We start from the raw sequence: 16,093 nt of genomic DNA on the forward strand, positions 1-16,093 counted from the left end.
GCCTGCTATGGCTATGGTGAGACTAGACACCGTCAGAAGGACTGCCCAATAATAAGGAACTCAGGAGCGGATGGACGCATTATGATGATCACCGCAAGAGAATCAACCCCAGAGTCTTCGACGAGTAGTGGTACGTTTTCAAAATTGTAATTACTTTTAAAATTAATTTATATTCATATAAGATTAAAATTTGGGGATGACACTTAAAAGTAAATATAACAACTCACATGTTATAATAGGCCACAATATTCAAGAGAACTAAAAGATCCCTTAGAAAAGCTATTATGGCTCACCATATCCATCAGGATTGTGCGTAACTAAGATGTTGCAGACTTAGAGTGAGTGACTCCGCTTAGGTCCCCTTTCCTTAATTGGTTACAGATTTGAGGCAGAGATACTCAGTCGACTGTCTTACTCATCTTACTTATTCATAACTTGTATATGACGGGCGATGGTAGTGGTACCACGGGGGATTATGGTATAAAAGTATCCCTACAGTTAATAAAGCACTTTTATTTGTATGTATGCGCACATGGCGGTACGATACATAAGAGTGTTAACTTCAAATAGAAAACAGGAAACACAAGAACAGTTACAAGGAGTACATTGTTGAACATACTAGGAGTACAGTATCGAGCATACCAGGGATACATCGTCATTTATCAGAAGTTTCTTTCATTTGACCAGAACTTTGTTCAGTATAGAGTCCATTGTTTTCTTTCGTCATGAGTTGGCGTGGTCCTCACCATACCGAGTTCATATGTTTCTATTGCCTCAATCGACAATTTCTCGAAACTTTCATCATTCGTATCAAAAGTCCGACCTGAATAAAAAAAACTATCTTTCGCATTCAAAACCCCTGAAGTACTCATGCGAAGAGTACTTTGTCGTCAGATGTCCACAGACCGTCACGAAATATCACTTGTCCAGCAGACAAAGTTCGAGCATAGAGACTATGGACGAATACAGCCCACCTATTACTATTCAGTGTACACGCAAGGGTGATATATGATTATTATTATGCAGATCTAGTAAGTGTGTTTCCGCCCTATCTCCTGTTCCTCGTTTATTTATTTTTTTTCATTAAAAAAGCATTATGTTTTTTTAAATAGGCATATGCTCGGTTTTAACGTTTTTAATTTTTTTTATTATTATTTTAAATTATTATAATTTTCTTTTTTTATTTCCTTTTTTCATTCTTTTTAAATATATTTACTACATACTTGAAGGTACTTGTCTTTTTCTTTATTTATTTATTAATTTGTTTTTTTGATTTTTTAAACTAAATATCGATTTAAATTTCTAATATTTAACAATTATAAAATTTTAAATAAGAAGAATATTAAGGTTTATAATATTATTCATTCATACTTTTTTTAATCATATTATTTTTGGATCAAAAATTTTTGAATCAAATTATTTTAATTCGTAGTATTTTGAATCAAATGATTTTTCAATCATATGATTTTGGCACACTAATATATTCAACTAAATATATTTCAAAAAAAAATATGGATTATTATATATTTTGAATCATTTAATTTTGAATAATAAAATATATAGTTAAGAATTATAAGATATTTTAACTCTAAATATTTTTGGATCATAACAAATTATGAATCATAAAGTAGTTGAATCAAAAAAAAAATTAAATCATAAATATATGAATCTATCATATTTTGGATTATATTATTTCAATAATATTTTTAAAAATTATAATTGTTCTAAATTTCTATGATTTTTGGAAAAAAAAAATCAGGGTTTTTTTATAAAAAGAAATTTTTCTTTAAATTTTCATGATTACGCTCATTTTGTAGAGAATTAAATTTTAGAGTAAATTACACGAATGTTCCCTATGGTTTAGGGTGATTTATTTGTTTGGTCCCTAACTTATTTTTTTAACTTGGAAGGTCCCTATGATTTGTTTTTGTTATGCGTTTGATCTCTAATGTTTATTTTTGTTACGCGTTTGGTCCCTTTCTTATCTAAAAAGACTATTATTTAAAGAGGAAAAAATAATGGAGTAGGTGAGGTAAGGTGGGGGGGTGAGATTAGAGAGTGTTTATTTAAATAAAATAAAAAAAATCAAGGGCATAATAGTCTTTTTAGCTAAGGTAGGGACCAAGCGTGTAACAAAAACAAACAGTAGGGACCTTTCGAGTTAAAAAAATAAGTTAGAGACCAAACGCGCAAATTACCCTAAACCATAGGGACCATTCGTGTAATTTACTCTAAATTTTAAGAGGTTATAAATTCTTACATTTTTTTTCAAAGAAAAAAAAAGTAAATAAAAAAGCCAAAAAAAACCCAGTAAATAATAGCATGACACGCGCTTATAGAGTAAGATTGTAGCGCGTTTGACGCATTGACGCGGATGAAAGAGTCCGACTTCTATGTACACCAAATGTTACATTTTTAACCCTCATATTTTATAAATTACACATGCATCTTTTCTAATTTTTACACAATCAACCTTCGGTTTTTAACAACTGATTAGTTATTGGCATTCAATCTTCACATTTAAGTTTTACAAACCAAAGCTGAAGATCTGTCATTATAATCCTCATTTATTTTTGAATACTCATCTGATTTTATATATATATATATATATATATATATATATATATATATATATATATATATATATATATATATATATATATATATATATATATATATATATATATATATATAAAAGTTCAGGTTTATTTGAGATCATTCTAATTTTGTGAGACCGTAAGACTAAATCTAAAAATAATTTTAAAATTCAAAATAAATAGAAAAATCCAAAAAAAAAATTTTAAATATTATTTTCGGAACTTGAATTAACTAAAAAAAATTAAAAAAAATAAAAAAAATTCTGTTTTTTTTTTTAAAATACGTGTAATATTTTAAATAGAATATTACACTGACATATTCTAAAAAATAATTTTAAAATGCAAAATAAATGGAAAAATCTAAAAATTCTTTTTTTAAATATTATTTTCGGAACTTGAATTAACTAAAAAAAATTTAAAAAAAATTCTATTTTTTTTTAAAAATACGTTAAATATTCTAAATAGAATATTACACTGTACATATTCTAAAAATAATTTTAAAATGCAAAATAAATGGAAAAATCAAAAAATTCTTTTTTTAAATATTATTTTCGGAACATGAATTAACTAAAAAAAATTAAAAAAAATAAAAAAAAATGCGTCTCACGGTCTCACAAAATATAGGTGGTCTCAAATGAACCTAACCCTATATATATATATATATATATATATATATATATATATATATATATATATATATATATATATATATATATATATATATGAATGAATGAAAAACAAATCTACTATAATAAATGAAGGTTTTTTTGCCAAATATCATCTTCTCATTTATTTGGCACATGATATTTTTTAAAATTTTTAAAATTTCTATTTTCCACTTGTTATTTTATTGTATTTTTTATTTTATTAAATTAAAATTCCACATTTAATGTGTAAGGTAATATATGTAAAGTATTTATTATAAAGAGTTTATATATGTAATGTATTTAATAAATTAAAGTTTCATTAATTTTAATAATTCAAACTTTTTTCATTTTTTTTATAAAATAGTTGTGAGACCCGTATGTTATACGGGTTGGATAAAAAAAATGAAGGTTTTAAACAAAAATTTATTTAAATTTGAAGTTTAAAATTTGAGTTTAAAAGGAAACATATTAAATATTATATAAGTTGTAATATTGTAATTTATTTGTTATTTTCAATTAAGTCAATTATTAATTCAGATGTAAATATGATGTGTTAATTAAGAAAGATAAAAAAAATGAGAAAATGACAAATGGAATAAACATTTATTCAAAAGTACCACAAAATGACAAGTGTCAAAACTCATCAGAGATTGATATGTGGCAAAAAAAAATATTTATTAAGTAGGATTCAAACTTTTCAAATTATTAAAATTTTATATATATATATATATATATATATATATATATATATATATATATATATATATATATATATATATATATATATTTTTTAATTAAACTCATATAATACATGGATCTAATACCTAGTTTTCAAATAAAATAAGAATAATAACCTTTAGAAAACCATGAAAAACAAGAATGAAAACCATTAGAAAAATACATTTTACACAAAATTGTTTTTATTTATTAGATAATATAAATATACATTACTTTTTCAAATAAAATAAACACAATACAAACCGGCATATATAACAATTAAATCGAATGACATGCAAAATGCATGTCTATATTACTTTTGGTTATAAACATAAGCAATGTCTATTAGCCACATTTTGTGTCCCATTTAAAATTTGTATCTTTGTGTCATTTCCTAGTTGGCGTTTTCTGAGTACTCCTCCACCGGAAAATTGGTCTTGGCCTTCTTTCCTCTATACTGAATATTGGCGACGTCGTAAGCTCTGGCAGCCTCTTCTGCAGTATCGAAAGTCCCCAGCCACTTCCGCTCATGCGTTCCCGGAACCATTATCTCCGCCGCCCATTTCCTCGACGGCCGGAGACGAACTCCTCTGTAGAACTTTTTCGTTCTCTTTCCCGTCTCTTCACCACTACTTCCGGTGAACATTTGACACCCCAAACAGTGATCCGGGATTCGCATTCCACATTCGCTGCAGATTTCATGCTCCCCCGGCGACGGTTGACTCTGAGATGTTCCGATTACATCACTCCTTGTGCTTGGAGTGGCGATGTTTCCATCGGAAATGACATGCCGGAGTGCTGAAACAATGGCGGAATTCTCGTCGTTGAAATTGATGGTCGAATTATCCATTTTTCATGAAGAACGGGAAAAGTGGTTTCTGTGGCTCCATTATATAATTGCGGTTTGCGGCGCTGCTGATGAACATCGAAGCTCACGTTGAAATTTCATTAAACGCCGAGGATATTTGTGGGAAGCCGAGGATTGATAGCAACATAAAGTAGAACTCGGTCGTTTCCTAACTGTTGTTTTATAAATTATAACCCCTTCTTCTTTGAAATGTTTTTCACTACAGTCCCTACAGTCTTAGTTTTTAGATATATCATCAAAGTAGTTGAACTTTTCCTAAATTTTGTGCGACTCAGCAAACCCTAATGTCGATTTCTCTCTCATCCTCTCATCCAGATAACTAAGTTAACTAATATAGTTTTTTTTTTTTTTTTTTTTTTTTTTTTTTTTTTTTTTTTTTTAAGTTTTATCCAATATAAATATCAATCAACCTTATCAACCTTTACCATTTTAGACCACAAAAAAAAAAAAAAAATCCTATATTATTTTACTCAGTTTCATTTAAATGTCTTCGATTGCCTCCATTAGGCATGTAAAACTTATATTATTTCACTCAGTTTCATTTAAATGTCTTCGATTGCCTCCATTAGGCATGTGGAATTTGATCTGATATATATGATAGTCAATACATGCGATATTATAAAAACTAACCGATGTTCATACTAGATGGTTCACGTAATAAATGTATCACTATCAGCCCATTGACTTTGGTGGAACAAATATACAAAGTTGGAATTATTGATCTTAAATATGAAACCCGTACATGAATTGGATGATAATTTTTGGTCGTGGACTACACGTCACATGCTCCATTATATAATTGCGGTTTGCGGCGCTGCTGATGAACATCGAAGCTCACGTTGAAATTTCATTAAACGCCGAGGATATTTGTGGGAAGCCGAGGATTGATAGCAACATAAAGTAGAACTCCGTCGTTTCCTAACTGTTGTTTTATAAATTATAACCCCTTCTTCTTTGAAATGTTTTTCACTACAGTCCCTACAGTCTTAGTTTTTAGATATATCATCAAAGTAGTTGAACTTTTCCTAAATTTTGTGCGACTCAGCAAACCCTAATGTCGATTTCTCTCTCATCCTCTCATCCAGATAACTAAGTTAACTAATATAGTTTTTTTTTTTTTTTTTTTTTTTTTTTTTTTTTTTTTTTAAGTTTTATCCAATATAAATATCAATCAACCTTATCAACCTTTACCATTTTAGACCACAAAAAAAAATAAAAAAATCCTATATTATTTTACTCAGTTTCATTTAAATGTCTTCGATTGCCTCCATTAGGCATGTAAAACTTATATTATTTCACTCAGTTTCATTTAAATGTCTTCGATTGCCTCCATTAGGCATGTGGAATTTGATCTGATATATATGATAGTCAATACATGTGATATTATAAAAACTAACCGATGTTCATACTAGATGGTTCACGTAATAAATGTATCACTATCAGCCCATTGACTTTGGTGGAACAAATATACAAAGTTGGAATTATTGATCTTAAATATGAAACCCGTACATGAATTGGATGATAATTTTTGGTCGTGGACTACACGTCACATGTTTTAATTACTTCTATTTGGTATGTTTAAATGGTTGTTTTTAATGTTTTTGTTATTTATTGTTAGAAATTGGGGTATATTAAGGTTTGATATTTTTAGAATTGTGTAAAATACTTTCAGATTAAAACATTTGGATGGTACTCTCAATATTCTTTAATCGGATAAGACTAAGAGAGACAAGAATTTAGAATGTTTTGATGATAGTTTCGTATGTACCAGAAAATGAGATCAAAACCACTTTATGATCTTTGTCTGAAAACTGTCATATGACAGTTTCAAACTGTCATAAAACTATAAAAACTGACATAAAAACGGAAGTTTTGGTAAGAATCAAACAATGGTCAATTCTCTAAAATCTGATTTTCTGTTGCATTTTTAATATAGTAACATACCCTATATAGTTCAATATTTATCAAGGGTCAAATGTTGAGAGCTCGACCCCAGCCAAGGGCTCTTCCCATTGTATAAGGGTCAAAAGTTAAGAGCTCGACCCCAGCCCGGGGCTCTGCCCCTTGGACCCCGCCAGGGGCTGCCGCCCCTTTGACCCCACTCCCAGGGGCGCTTCACCTAAACCCCCATTCGTTTAGGGGCTTCGCCCCTAAATGTCAGTGTACTTTGAAAACTTGATCAAACTTAAACAAGTGTGTACTTCACACATTTCTTACTTGTTTAATATTTATCAAGATCACTTTTGGTCAACAAAGTAATCCCATTACACTTAAATAATATTGATGATAACAAATCACCAACAAACCTCCCCCATTTAAGTGTAATCTTGATTAACATAAAATGAAACATAACACCAACAAAGTGATGCACAAATGAAATATCGTGATGATTGAATTTCACCTTAGTATATTACACAATCCAAATATTCGAATATCAGGGTGTCACTAAGGATTGAACACTTTCTATCCATAGTGAATACATGAAGATAATACACACAACAGTTTACATTCTCATAAGTTCTAACTTGACACTATATTTCACTAGCATTTGTCACATCCTTCAATAAGCATATCAAAGTCAAGTCCTAACTTCTTGAAACAGCTAAACTTCATGCTTATATAGGTAGTTATTTTATTCTTGCACCTGCAAATGCAATTTTTCAAAAGAACTATTAAGAATATAAAATCAACCTCCTATACTTCCAGTACTGAGCACATACCTTGGGATGATGATAATAATGTGTTCCGATGTTTAAATATCAAGCTTTCCACATTGAATTCAACATTTAATATCACATTAGATGCGAATTGGGTATCTCAATATAAAAGATTTTAAGTAGACTTTAAGCCCATCCCTACAGCCGCCTTGTGCACAAGATCTCTTGCTAACCCTTTGGTTAGATGATCGGCTAAATTCAACTGAGTTCTTACAATCTCCACAAATATCACACCAGTCATGATGAGCTCACAAATCATGCTATGTCTAACACCTAAATGTCTGGACTTTCCATTGTACACTTGATTATAAGCCTTAACCAAGGTTACAACACTATCACATCTGATAGAAATGGTAGATATCGGTTTGGGCCATAATGAAATTTCATAAATCGAATTCCTTAGCCACTCAGCTTCTTTACCAACAACAGACAATGCAACAAACTCAGACTCCATGGTTGAGTTAGTTATACAAGTCTATTTCTTAGATACCCAAGAAAATGGCACCTTCTCCAAGAAGAAACACCCAACCACTTGTAGAGGAGTGATCCTCTAAGTTGTTAATCTATCTGGCATCTAAATAACCTTCAAAAACAGAAGGATATCCACTATAAGTTAAACCATAATTCATGGTCCCTTTCAAGTACTTAAATACTCTACTCACATCTTGCCAATGATGTAAACTAGGATTACTAGTATATCTACTAAGCCTTCCCACAGCATATGCTATATCAGGCCTAGTACTAATCATGGCATACATTAGACAACCAATAGCCCTTGAGTATTCTAGTTGAGACACTGGAGATCCTTTACTAGGTAGAAGCTTAAGACTACGATCTATAGGAGTGCTAACAGGAGAACAATTCTCAAAGTTAAACTTTTTCAATATCTTCTCAATATAAGGAGATTGAGAAATTGAAATCCCATTGTTTACTTTTCTAATTCTTATACCAAGAATTACCTCAGCCTCCCCCATGTCTTTCATATCAAAACTAGATTATAAGAATTTATTGGTTTTATCAACTTCTTCTAAATCAGTACCAAAAATCAACATATCATCTACATATAAGCAAATCATGACTCTTTTACCAGAAGTATCAAATTTTCTATATACACACTTGTTAGCTTGATTTAATGCAAAATCATTAGACAATACAACATCATCAAACTTTTGATGCCATTGTTTTGGTGCATGTTTCAAACCATATAATGATTTCCTCAACTTGCACACTTTGTGCTCATTTCCAGGCATCACAAACCCTTCATGTTGTTTCATGTATATTTCTTCATCCAAGTTACCATTCAAAAATGCAGTTTTCACATCCATTTAGTGAATTACAAGATTATGTATAGCTGCAAGAGCTAATAATAATCTAATAGTAGAAATTCTGGCAACAGGAGCATAAGTTGTTGGGTTTTCATCATTCTAACACTCCTAAGTTTACATGCAACCCTAAATACCTTGGATCTATGTTTTCTCTATTATACATGCAAATATGAATATTCCAAGGTATTACCCTATCTAGCATACAATATTTGATACTTTGGTAATATAACAAGTTAGAATACATACCTTGTTGATGTAGCTTGACTCCATGTAGCTCGAGAGCCTAGTGCCCCAAGTGTAACACCTCAAATGGTTCACACAACATCATCAACACTTGGAATAACAATGAGAAGAAGACACTTTATGCTAAAATTGGCTAGCCCTCATATATGTATCACTAGTGCCAATTTCATGAGCTAAAGGGGTCCTTATATAGTGTGCACATTAGGGTTACACCATATAACTCATGACTTTACCCATTCCTTGTGCTCTATGGGTTTTAACCTCCATGGAGTATCCATAGGTCACCACACGGGTTAAACCCAACATAAGGAATCAGGGATCATAAGCCCACATATATAAGAATGAATGGTTTACACAATCAATCCCCATATATTTAATTAGTCTCTTTTTTATCACTAAATTAAGTCCAAATTAATTCTTGATCAATACTAATTAAATAACATGATCTCATATTAATATATTAGAACTTATAATATATTAATATGTCACAAATGTCTTCTTCTCATAAACGGTCTATCCAAATGTTTCGATGCCATGAAACCCAAATGGACCATGCCGAGTCGGGTTTAAGTACATACCAATTATAGTGATGGAGTTAGACACTAATCCAACAGTCTCCCACTTGGATAAGTCTAAAACTATTATTGAGTATGACTTCAAGAACCAACTGACAATCGTAGCTCTCAAAAGCCGCTGTCGAACTTTGACCTTGTCGATGAACTCTGAGCTTTGTCAATGACTTGTCCATTAGATAAGGGATCATATATTCCTCCACATATATCGCTTTTATCCCGAAGGTAAAAGGAATGGATAAAGTTCGACTCATATGGCTTGTTCTATTACTTGTTGAATCATGCACAAAGACACATTTTATAACATCGAGTTGCTAAAGCGTTTTCGTGCAATCAATGTATAACCAACTTATAATAACAACTCATATCTCTAGGTTTGAAGAATATAATATATTATCATCTCATGATCACTCTTGATAAAATCCATGAAGTGATTCCAATGAGCGTGGGTTGAATCCAATACTCAGAACTTATGAGCACTCATGAGTGTTGTAGCACCACTTTGCCCAACATCTTAGACCTCTACAAGCCAACCCATGACAATCTTGATTTATATCTACTTCCAACATATGACCGACTATGGATGGTTTGAGCAACTTAGTCATTCGGGAAGAATGATATTGTTTATTCTGGAAGTCAAAACATGCAAAATGAAACACAATAATAATCGAATCCCATATGGTCTCAGAACTTATGAACATAAATAAAACATCTTTTTATTTATCACCATATTGATTACACATTATTCATTGTATACTGTTTCAAACTATTAACTTTATACTTGAATTAAAAACACTAGTTGTCCCATGCTCCAAGCATATACACTATGTTTTTTTTAACAATAGCTTTGTCATACACCAAGTATGAACTCTATGTCCGTCTATGATCCTTACTTTGTGAACTAGATCGATTGAACATAATTTCAATGATTCTCTTTTCATGCTCCCAAATCCTTATCGAAAATGTAAGAATTCCAAATTGCTATCATTTATCGAAATTTGTTAGATTTTAAACTTATATGCATTGGTCCTCTTGTAATGATTATGCACAAAGTCACAAAGACTTGTCAACAGACATTATAGAGTATTCCAATGGAGATCAACTCCATGGAAACATCCTTCTTGCATTAAGTTTTCCTAATCTTACACAAATTGAACAACTTCCACTTATGGAATGATTTCCATACTTCCACTTATGGAATGATTTCCATATTCTAATTATGACTATCACTTCTGAACAAGAGTTGCCTTTTTTAGAATATGTCAATATTGTCCTTCCAAAAATTAACACTATACTTCCAACTATCCCTGAGCAGCCAATCTTTGGTAAACCTTAGATTATCCTCGATAATTGCTTAATCATTTTAGTCTTATCCAATTCTAGACCTTTTGCCTTCTTAATGCCCCAGGCATTTGGAAAAATTTAGAAAGGATGAATATTATAGCACATGCAATCGATCCTGTATCCAAAGCAAATGGGACAAGATTCATGATGTCTCACATAAAGACATGATTCTAGACCAGTCTTTTGCTACAATATTTTTTATATTCCATGTTCTCAAAATTTGAGTATGAAGAGGGATGCTGTAATCATAATCGAATTTTAAGAACACAATATATAGAATTTTCTTAAGTTGAACCAAACCAACCATAAAATTCACATATATATATATATATATATATATATATATATATATATATATATATATATATATATATATATATATATATATATATATATATATATTCTTGACTAAAGATGATTAAAATCTCAAATCTAAGCTTTTAGATTTGAAATGAAGTATAATTTCCTCTCCTTTATTTATAGCAAAACAACTTTTCAACCCGTGCAACTCCACGAATTGAAACTTTTGTTTTCTATAATTAACATTGATAACTTGCAACCTTTATAATAATTATCATACTCACACTAACATGATGATTATTAGCATAACACTTATGCTCCCACTAGCTTTGACATGTACTCAGAAATCAGTTGGACTTCTAGAAGTCAATACTTTACTGACTTTCTTACTAAAGTTCAGACATCTGAGATGAGATTGCGTTGATAAGACTTTATCAAAATCATACACCTTATCTTAGATAGCTCATAGGTGTGTCTAAACAGTTTTAGAACTATGAAAAGGGATACCATAATCATATTCTCAGTTGTTTAGATCTTTGCTATCTGCTTCAAATCTACTTGGTGGAAGTGTTTCCTCACCATCATTTTCATGAATCAGAGAGAAACCTTGTAACCCTTAGATTATATGGTGTATGTGTTCTTATCCATGTGAATTGTCAAAACCATCGTCACAAGACAAGGATAATGACAAATCCAAACTCATATGGACTGAACTCAATCTTATTTTCTTGCCATCTGGCAGCTCAAGGGCCTGCCATTGCTTCCAAATTATTATGCAACCAATTGAGAACTCTAAGAACTCTTATGCAAATCCAACTTTAACTGGAATGGGTACAGAAATAGAAATATGTCAACACGATAGGTTATAAACCTCACGTTGTGTGCTAATGTTAAACTACAGGCTTTTATTCTTGATTAGATCTTGAAATTCTTCCAATAGATTTAAGACTCCTACTATCCTCTTGACATATAAGACTCACTTGCCAAATATTCAAGAGATAGTTTGGATTCTTTAACAAGACAAACACTTCACACAATTGGTCTTAGTTGATCTTTCTTTTATCCAAAACGTCACAACTTACCAATTTCAAATGTACAAAAGTAGGATACTTCTACTCTTACATGTGACTAGTTTTAAGAAACCTTCCTTTAAGATATGTCACACATGTTACAATCTTTGAGTATGACTCTAAGAATTGTTTTTGGAACGAAGCATGACTCATCTTCTTGATTTAATCATTTCAACAATTCAATATTCCTCTTCTTATTCATAAGAATACACTAAGATGACTTTAAAGGACTAATTGTGACATGATTTTTAAATCATTAAGATGATTACAAAACATGATGCTAAAGTACTCTCCCATATTTTCAGATTTGAGAAACTTTTATCTTTTTGCCTAAGTTGATTCTTCTCATCCGTTCTGCCATACATAGAAACTTTTCCAATGTTTCAGAATTATACTTTAAACTTGTAAGTATAACCATATTTACTAAGCTTTAGTAAATCATGACGAATAGTTTTATCGATCTTTTGTGGTGGACCTATCCAGTGCACAAGAATATGTATTCGATCCCTTAGTCATTCACTGGATTCACTTAAACATGTGAAAAAGGAATTAGTCTTAATTTTCCAAAGATGAAAATTCTCATTCGTCATACAACTTGCATGATTCTAAGTTTCTATCTAACTGAAACTTGGGTGATGAGAATCTTTCCTTGTTTGGTAAATTTAGACACTACCACAAATGAAAGAATCAAATCCACTTTCTAATATTGTTATCAATGGAATCATATAAACAACAATTTTCACAAATGCCATTGTAAGGATACTTAGAATAAATAAAACCAAAAACTTTATTTTAAAACATTGTGGAAAACTTATCCTTACAATGAAAAAGAATATAAAAAACTTGTTGTTATCTATTCCTAAGCAATATTACATAACTCCTAAGTAACAGCTCAAAATTCTGATCACCGAACCATGCGATCGAAATCCATCTTCGCGATCAGAATCAGCATATACTTCCTTCTTCACTTTTTCTTTGATTCTTAAAACATCAATATATGACCCAGTCACATCATGTAATAAGAATCTCATAATAGAAACCTAACAGATTTTGATAGTGGACTTTACTTGAAGATCTTTTAGGTGAATATGGCAACTTCGTAACCAATACCCCTTACCATGTACCATTGTCAATGTCCATCCAAGTTTGGGAATTTGATCTTCTAATCAAATTTTCTTTACTAGTCCTCCTAATCATTGTTGATTTAGAAGCACCAAGCAAACGGATAAGATCATTAAGGGTCATGTCATAGTTTGTTCTATAGTAGTCCCAAAGGAACTCACTATGTGACATAGAAAGTGATTGAACATCCAACTTTCTCAAGACTTTGACACCCAACTCTCCCGGCTTGTCAATATGTGACTTTATCTCCAAGATGTGAGCACACATAGACTTTAATTGCCAATAGGTCTTGAGTGACCTTGAACTTATGGGTTAGGGAGAATAATTGGAGGAGATGGAGGAAGTGAAGTTCCAAGAGATTTAGGAAGATCATAGATATCTGAATTAGACATCTTTTGGGAGATATTCAAGATAGTTGATTTAAAGTCCTTAATATAACACCCAATATGAAATATTAAGGCTAGGACCCAACACAATATTTTATAAATTGGAAGAGGGATGTCATAATCCAAGCTATATAATATTTGAAGGTAGGTGAATGACGATTCACCAATTTCCACCAAGAAAAACAAAATAATTTATTAGGTTTTTTATTTGAAACTCCTAGATCTTTGGAGATTCATTGAACTGTTCAATGACATGTTTTAATCTCAAGTATGCCCTTCAGGTTTTGTGACTGGGATGCCGAGGATCACAAAACAAGGTGTGAAGTAACCATGCAAATTACTTGGTACTCTTAAGTGCTTACCTCTCAATCAATGTGCCAGTTAACCACACACGCTCCATCAATACTATGATAAACATTAAGTTATCCTTTGCCTACCTTGTTAAATATGAGTTAGTGTGTCGGTTAAGCACACACGCTCCACTAACCGACTGAAATAAAGTGCAAAATGTAATTTCATGGATTAGCACCTTATTCACATTTTCCTAAATTAACTAAGATTGGGAATTATAAAAACATTTTAGTTACTTTATATTTACCATTAATACTTTTAATGAAGGGAAATTATAGTCCTTGTCCTACCTGTTCGGCTAACAACCCTCCACCAGTCAAGGAAGTGGTGGGTGAGAGTGGACACCCATTAAACTACCATTTTATAGGAAGTAACCTTATACCCCCCCCCCCCCTTATAGGCCGGCTTCGTGAATGAGGCCTACTAATGGTAAGACGACTTGTTCTTATACACATATATAAATATTATTAACTTATAATATTATAAAGTATAAGGGTTGAATTTTAACTTTTAAAATTCTAAGGGCTTAACTTCGAATTAAAGTATTCACGGGAAAACTTTACAAATTCCAAAACTTGAGGGCAAGTTTTTGAAGCTATTCAATACTTTTCATTTCATAACCTGTGAGTTTAATGGTTCATTAAAATGAAGTCTCTTCATTTTTTATGTAACATCTTATTCTTTAATAACACTTTTAAAGAAGTGATTGTTAAACATCCATAACTTGAGGACAAGTTATGGAGTCATAATACTATTTAATGAAAAAAACTCTTTATTTTTTATGTAACCTATGGCACTTTTATGAGTTTTAAGATTCATAAATGTGACCTTTTATGTAACTTGAGGACAAGTTACACAAACACATTTTATGAACTACCTCTAGATTAATTAGGATTAAAAAGAATTAAAACACAATTTTTTTTCCATTAATCTAAACTAACTCATAAATCAATGAAACATAAAACTTTTGGTAATCCATAACTTATGGAGTTAAATGCTTGTTTTATGATGAAACTTTTAAAACATTAACACCAAATTTTGTAACTCTATAAAAACTTTGAATCAATTTTTTTTTTAAACCTTTCTATATCCATAATTTATGGAGGTTTCAAAAAAAAAAATCTTTTTAGATCAAACTTTTAAAACTAATAAAATAATCATATCATTTTATCTTTTACTAAATTTGACCTAATTCAACTCATATAGCAAATGCTTCAAATTTTACAAATAATTAGTTTTTCTCAAAAACAAGTAATTATCATAAAAATTGACAAACTTCATGTTTTTTTTTCTATTTTTTTCAACTTTGAAAATAAAACATTTGCATCAATATAACAGAAAATAACCCATGGCTCTGATACCACTATTGGGTTTTGAGTATTATAACACTCCTAAGTGTACATGCAACCCTAAATACCTTGGATCTATGTTTTCTCTATTATACATGCAAATATGAATAGTCCAATACCCTATCTAGCATACAATCTTTGATACTTGGGTAATATAACAAGTTAGAATACATACCTTGTTGATGTAGCTTGACTCCATGTAGCTCGAGAGCCTAGTGCCCCAAGTGTGACATCTCAAATGGTTCACACAAAAATCATCAACACTTGGAATAACCATGAGAAGAAGACACTTTATGCTCAAATCAGCTAGCCCTCATATATGTATCACTAGTGCGAATTTCTCGAGCTAAAGGGTCCTTATATAGTGTGCATATTAGGGTTACAACATGTAACTCATGACTTTACCCATTCCTTATGCTCTATGGGTTTTAACCTCCATATAGTATCCATTGGTCACCACATGGGTTAAACCCAACATAAGGAAT

General features: G+C 30.9%; 1 protein-coding gene across 1 annotated transcript; it reads right to left on the minus strand.

The window, feature by feature from the left end:
* Positions 1-4,355: 4,355 nt before the first annotated feature.
* LOC145040839 (ethylene-responsive transcription factor ERF071-like) lies at positions 4,356-4,811 on the minus strand. The gene has a single exon (XM_078988729.1). It carries the CDS (start codon positions 4,809-4,811, stop codon positions 4,356-4,358), a length of 456 nt encoding a protein of 151 aa, XP_078844855.1.
* Between the last annotated feature and the right edge of the window lie 11,282 nt (positions 4,812-16,093).

Source organism: Lactuca saligna, chromosome 4, assembly GCF_052625555.1.
Source record: "Lactuca saligna cultivar CGN05327 chromosome 4, ASM5262555v1, whole genome shotgun sequence".
In the NCBI taxonomy this organism is placed as follows: domain Eukaryota; kingdom Viridiplantae; phylum Streptophyta; class Magnoliopsida; order Asterales; family Asteraceae; genus Lactuca; species Lactuca saligna.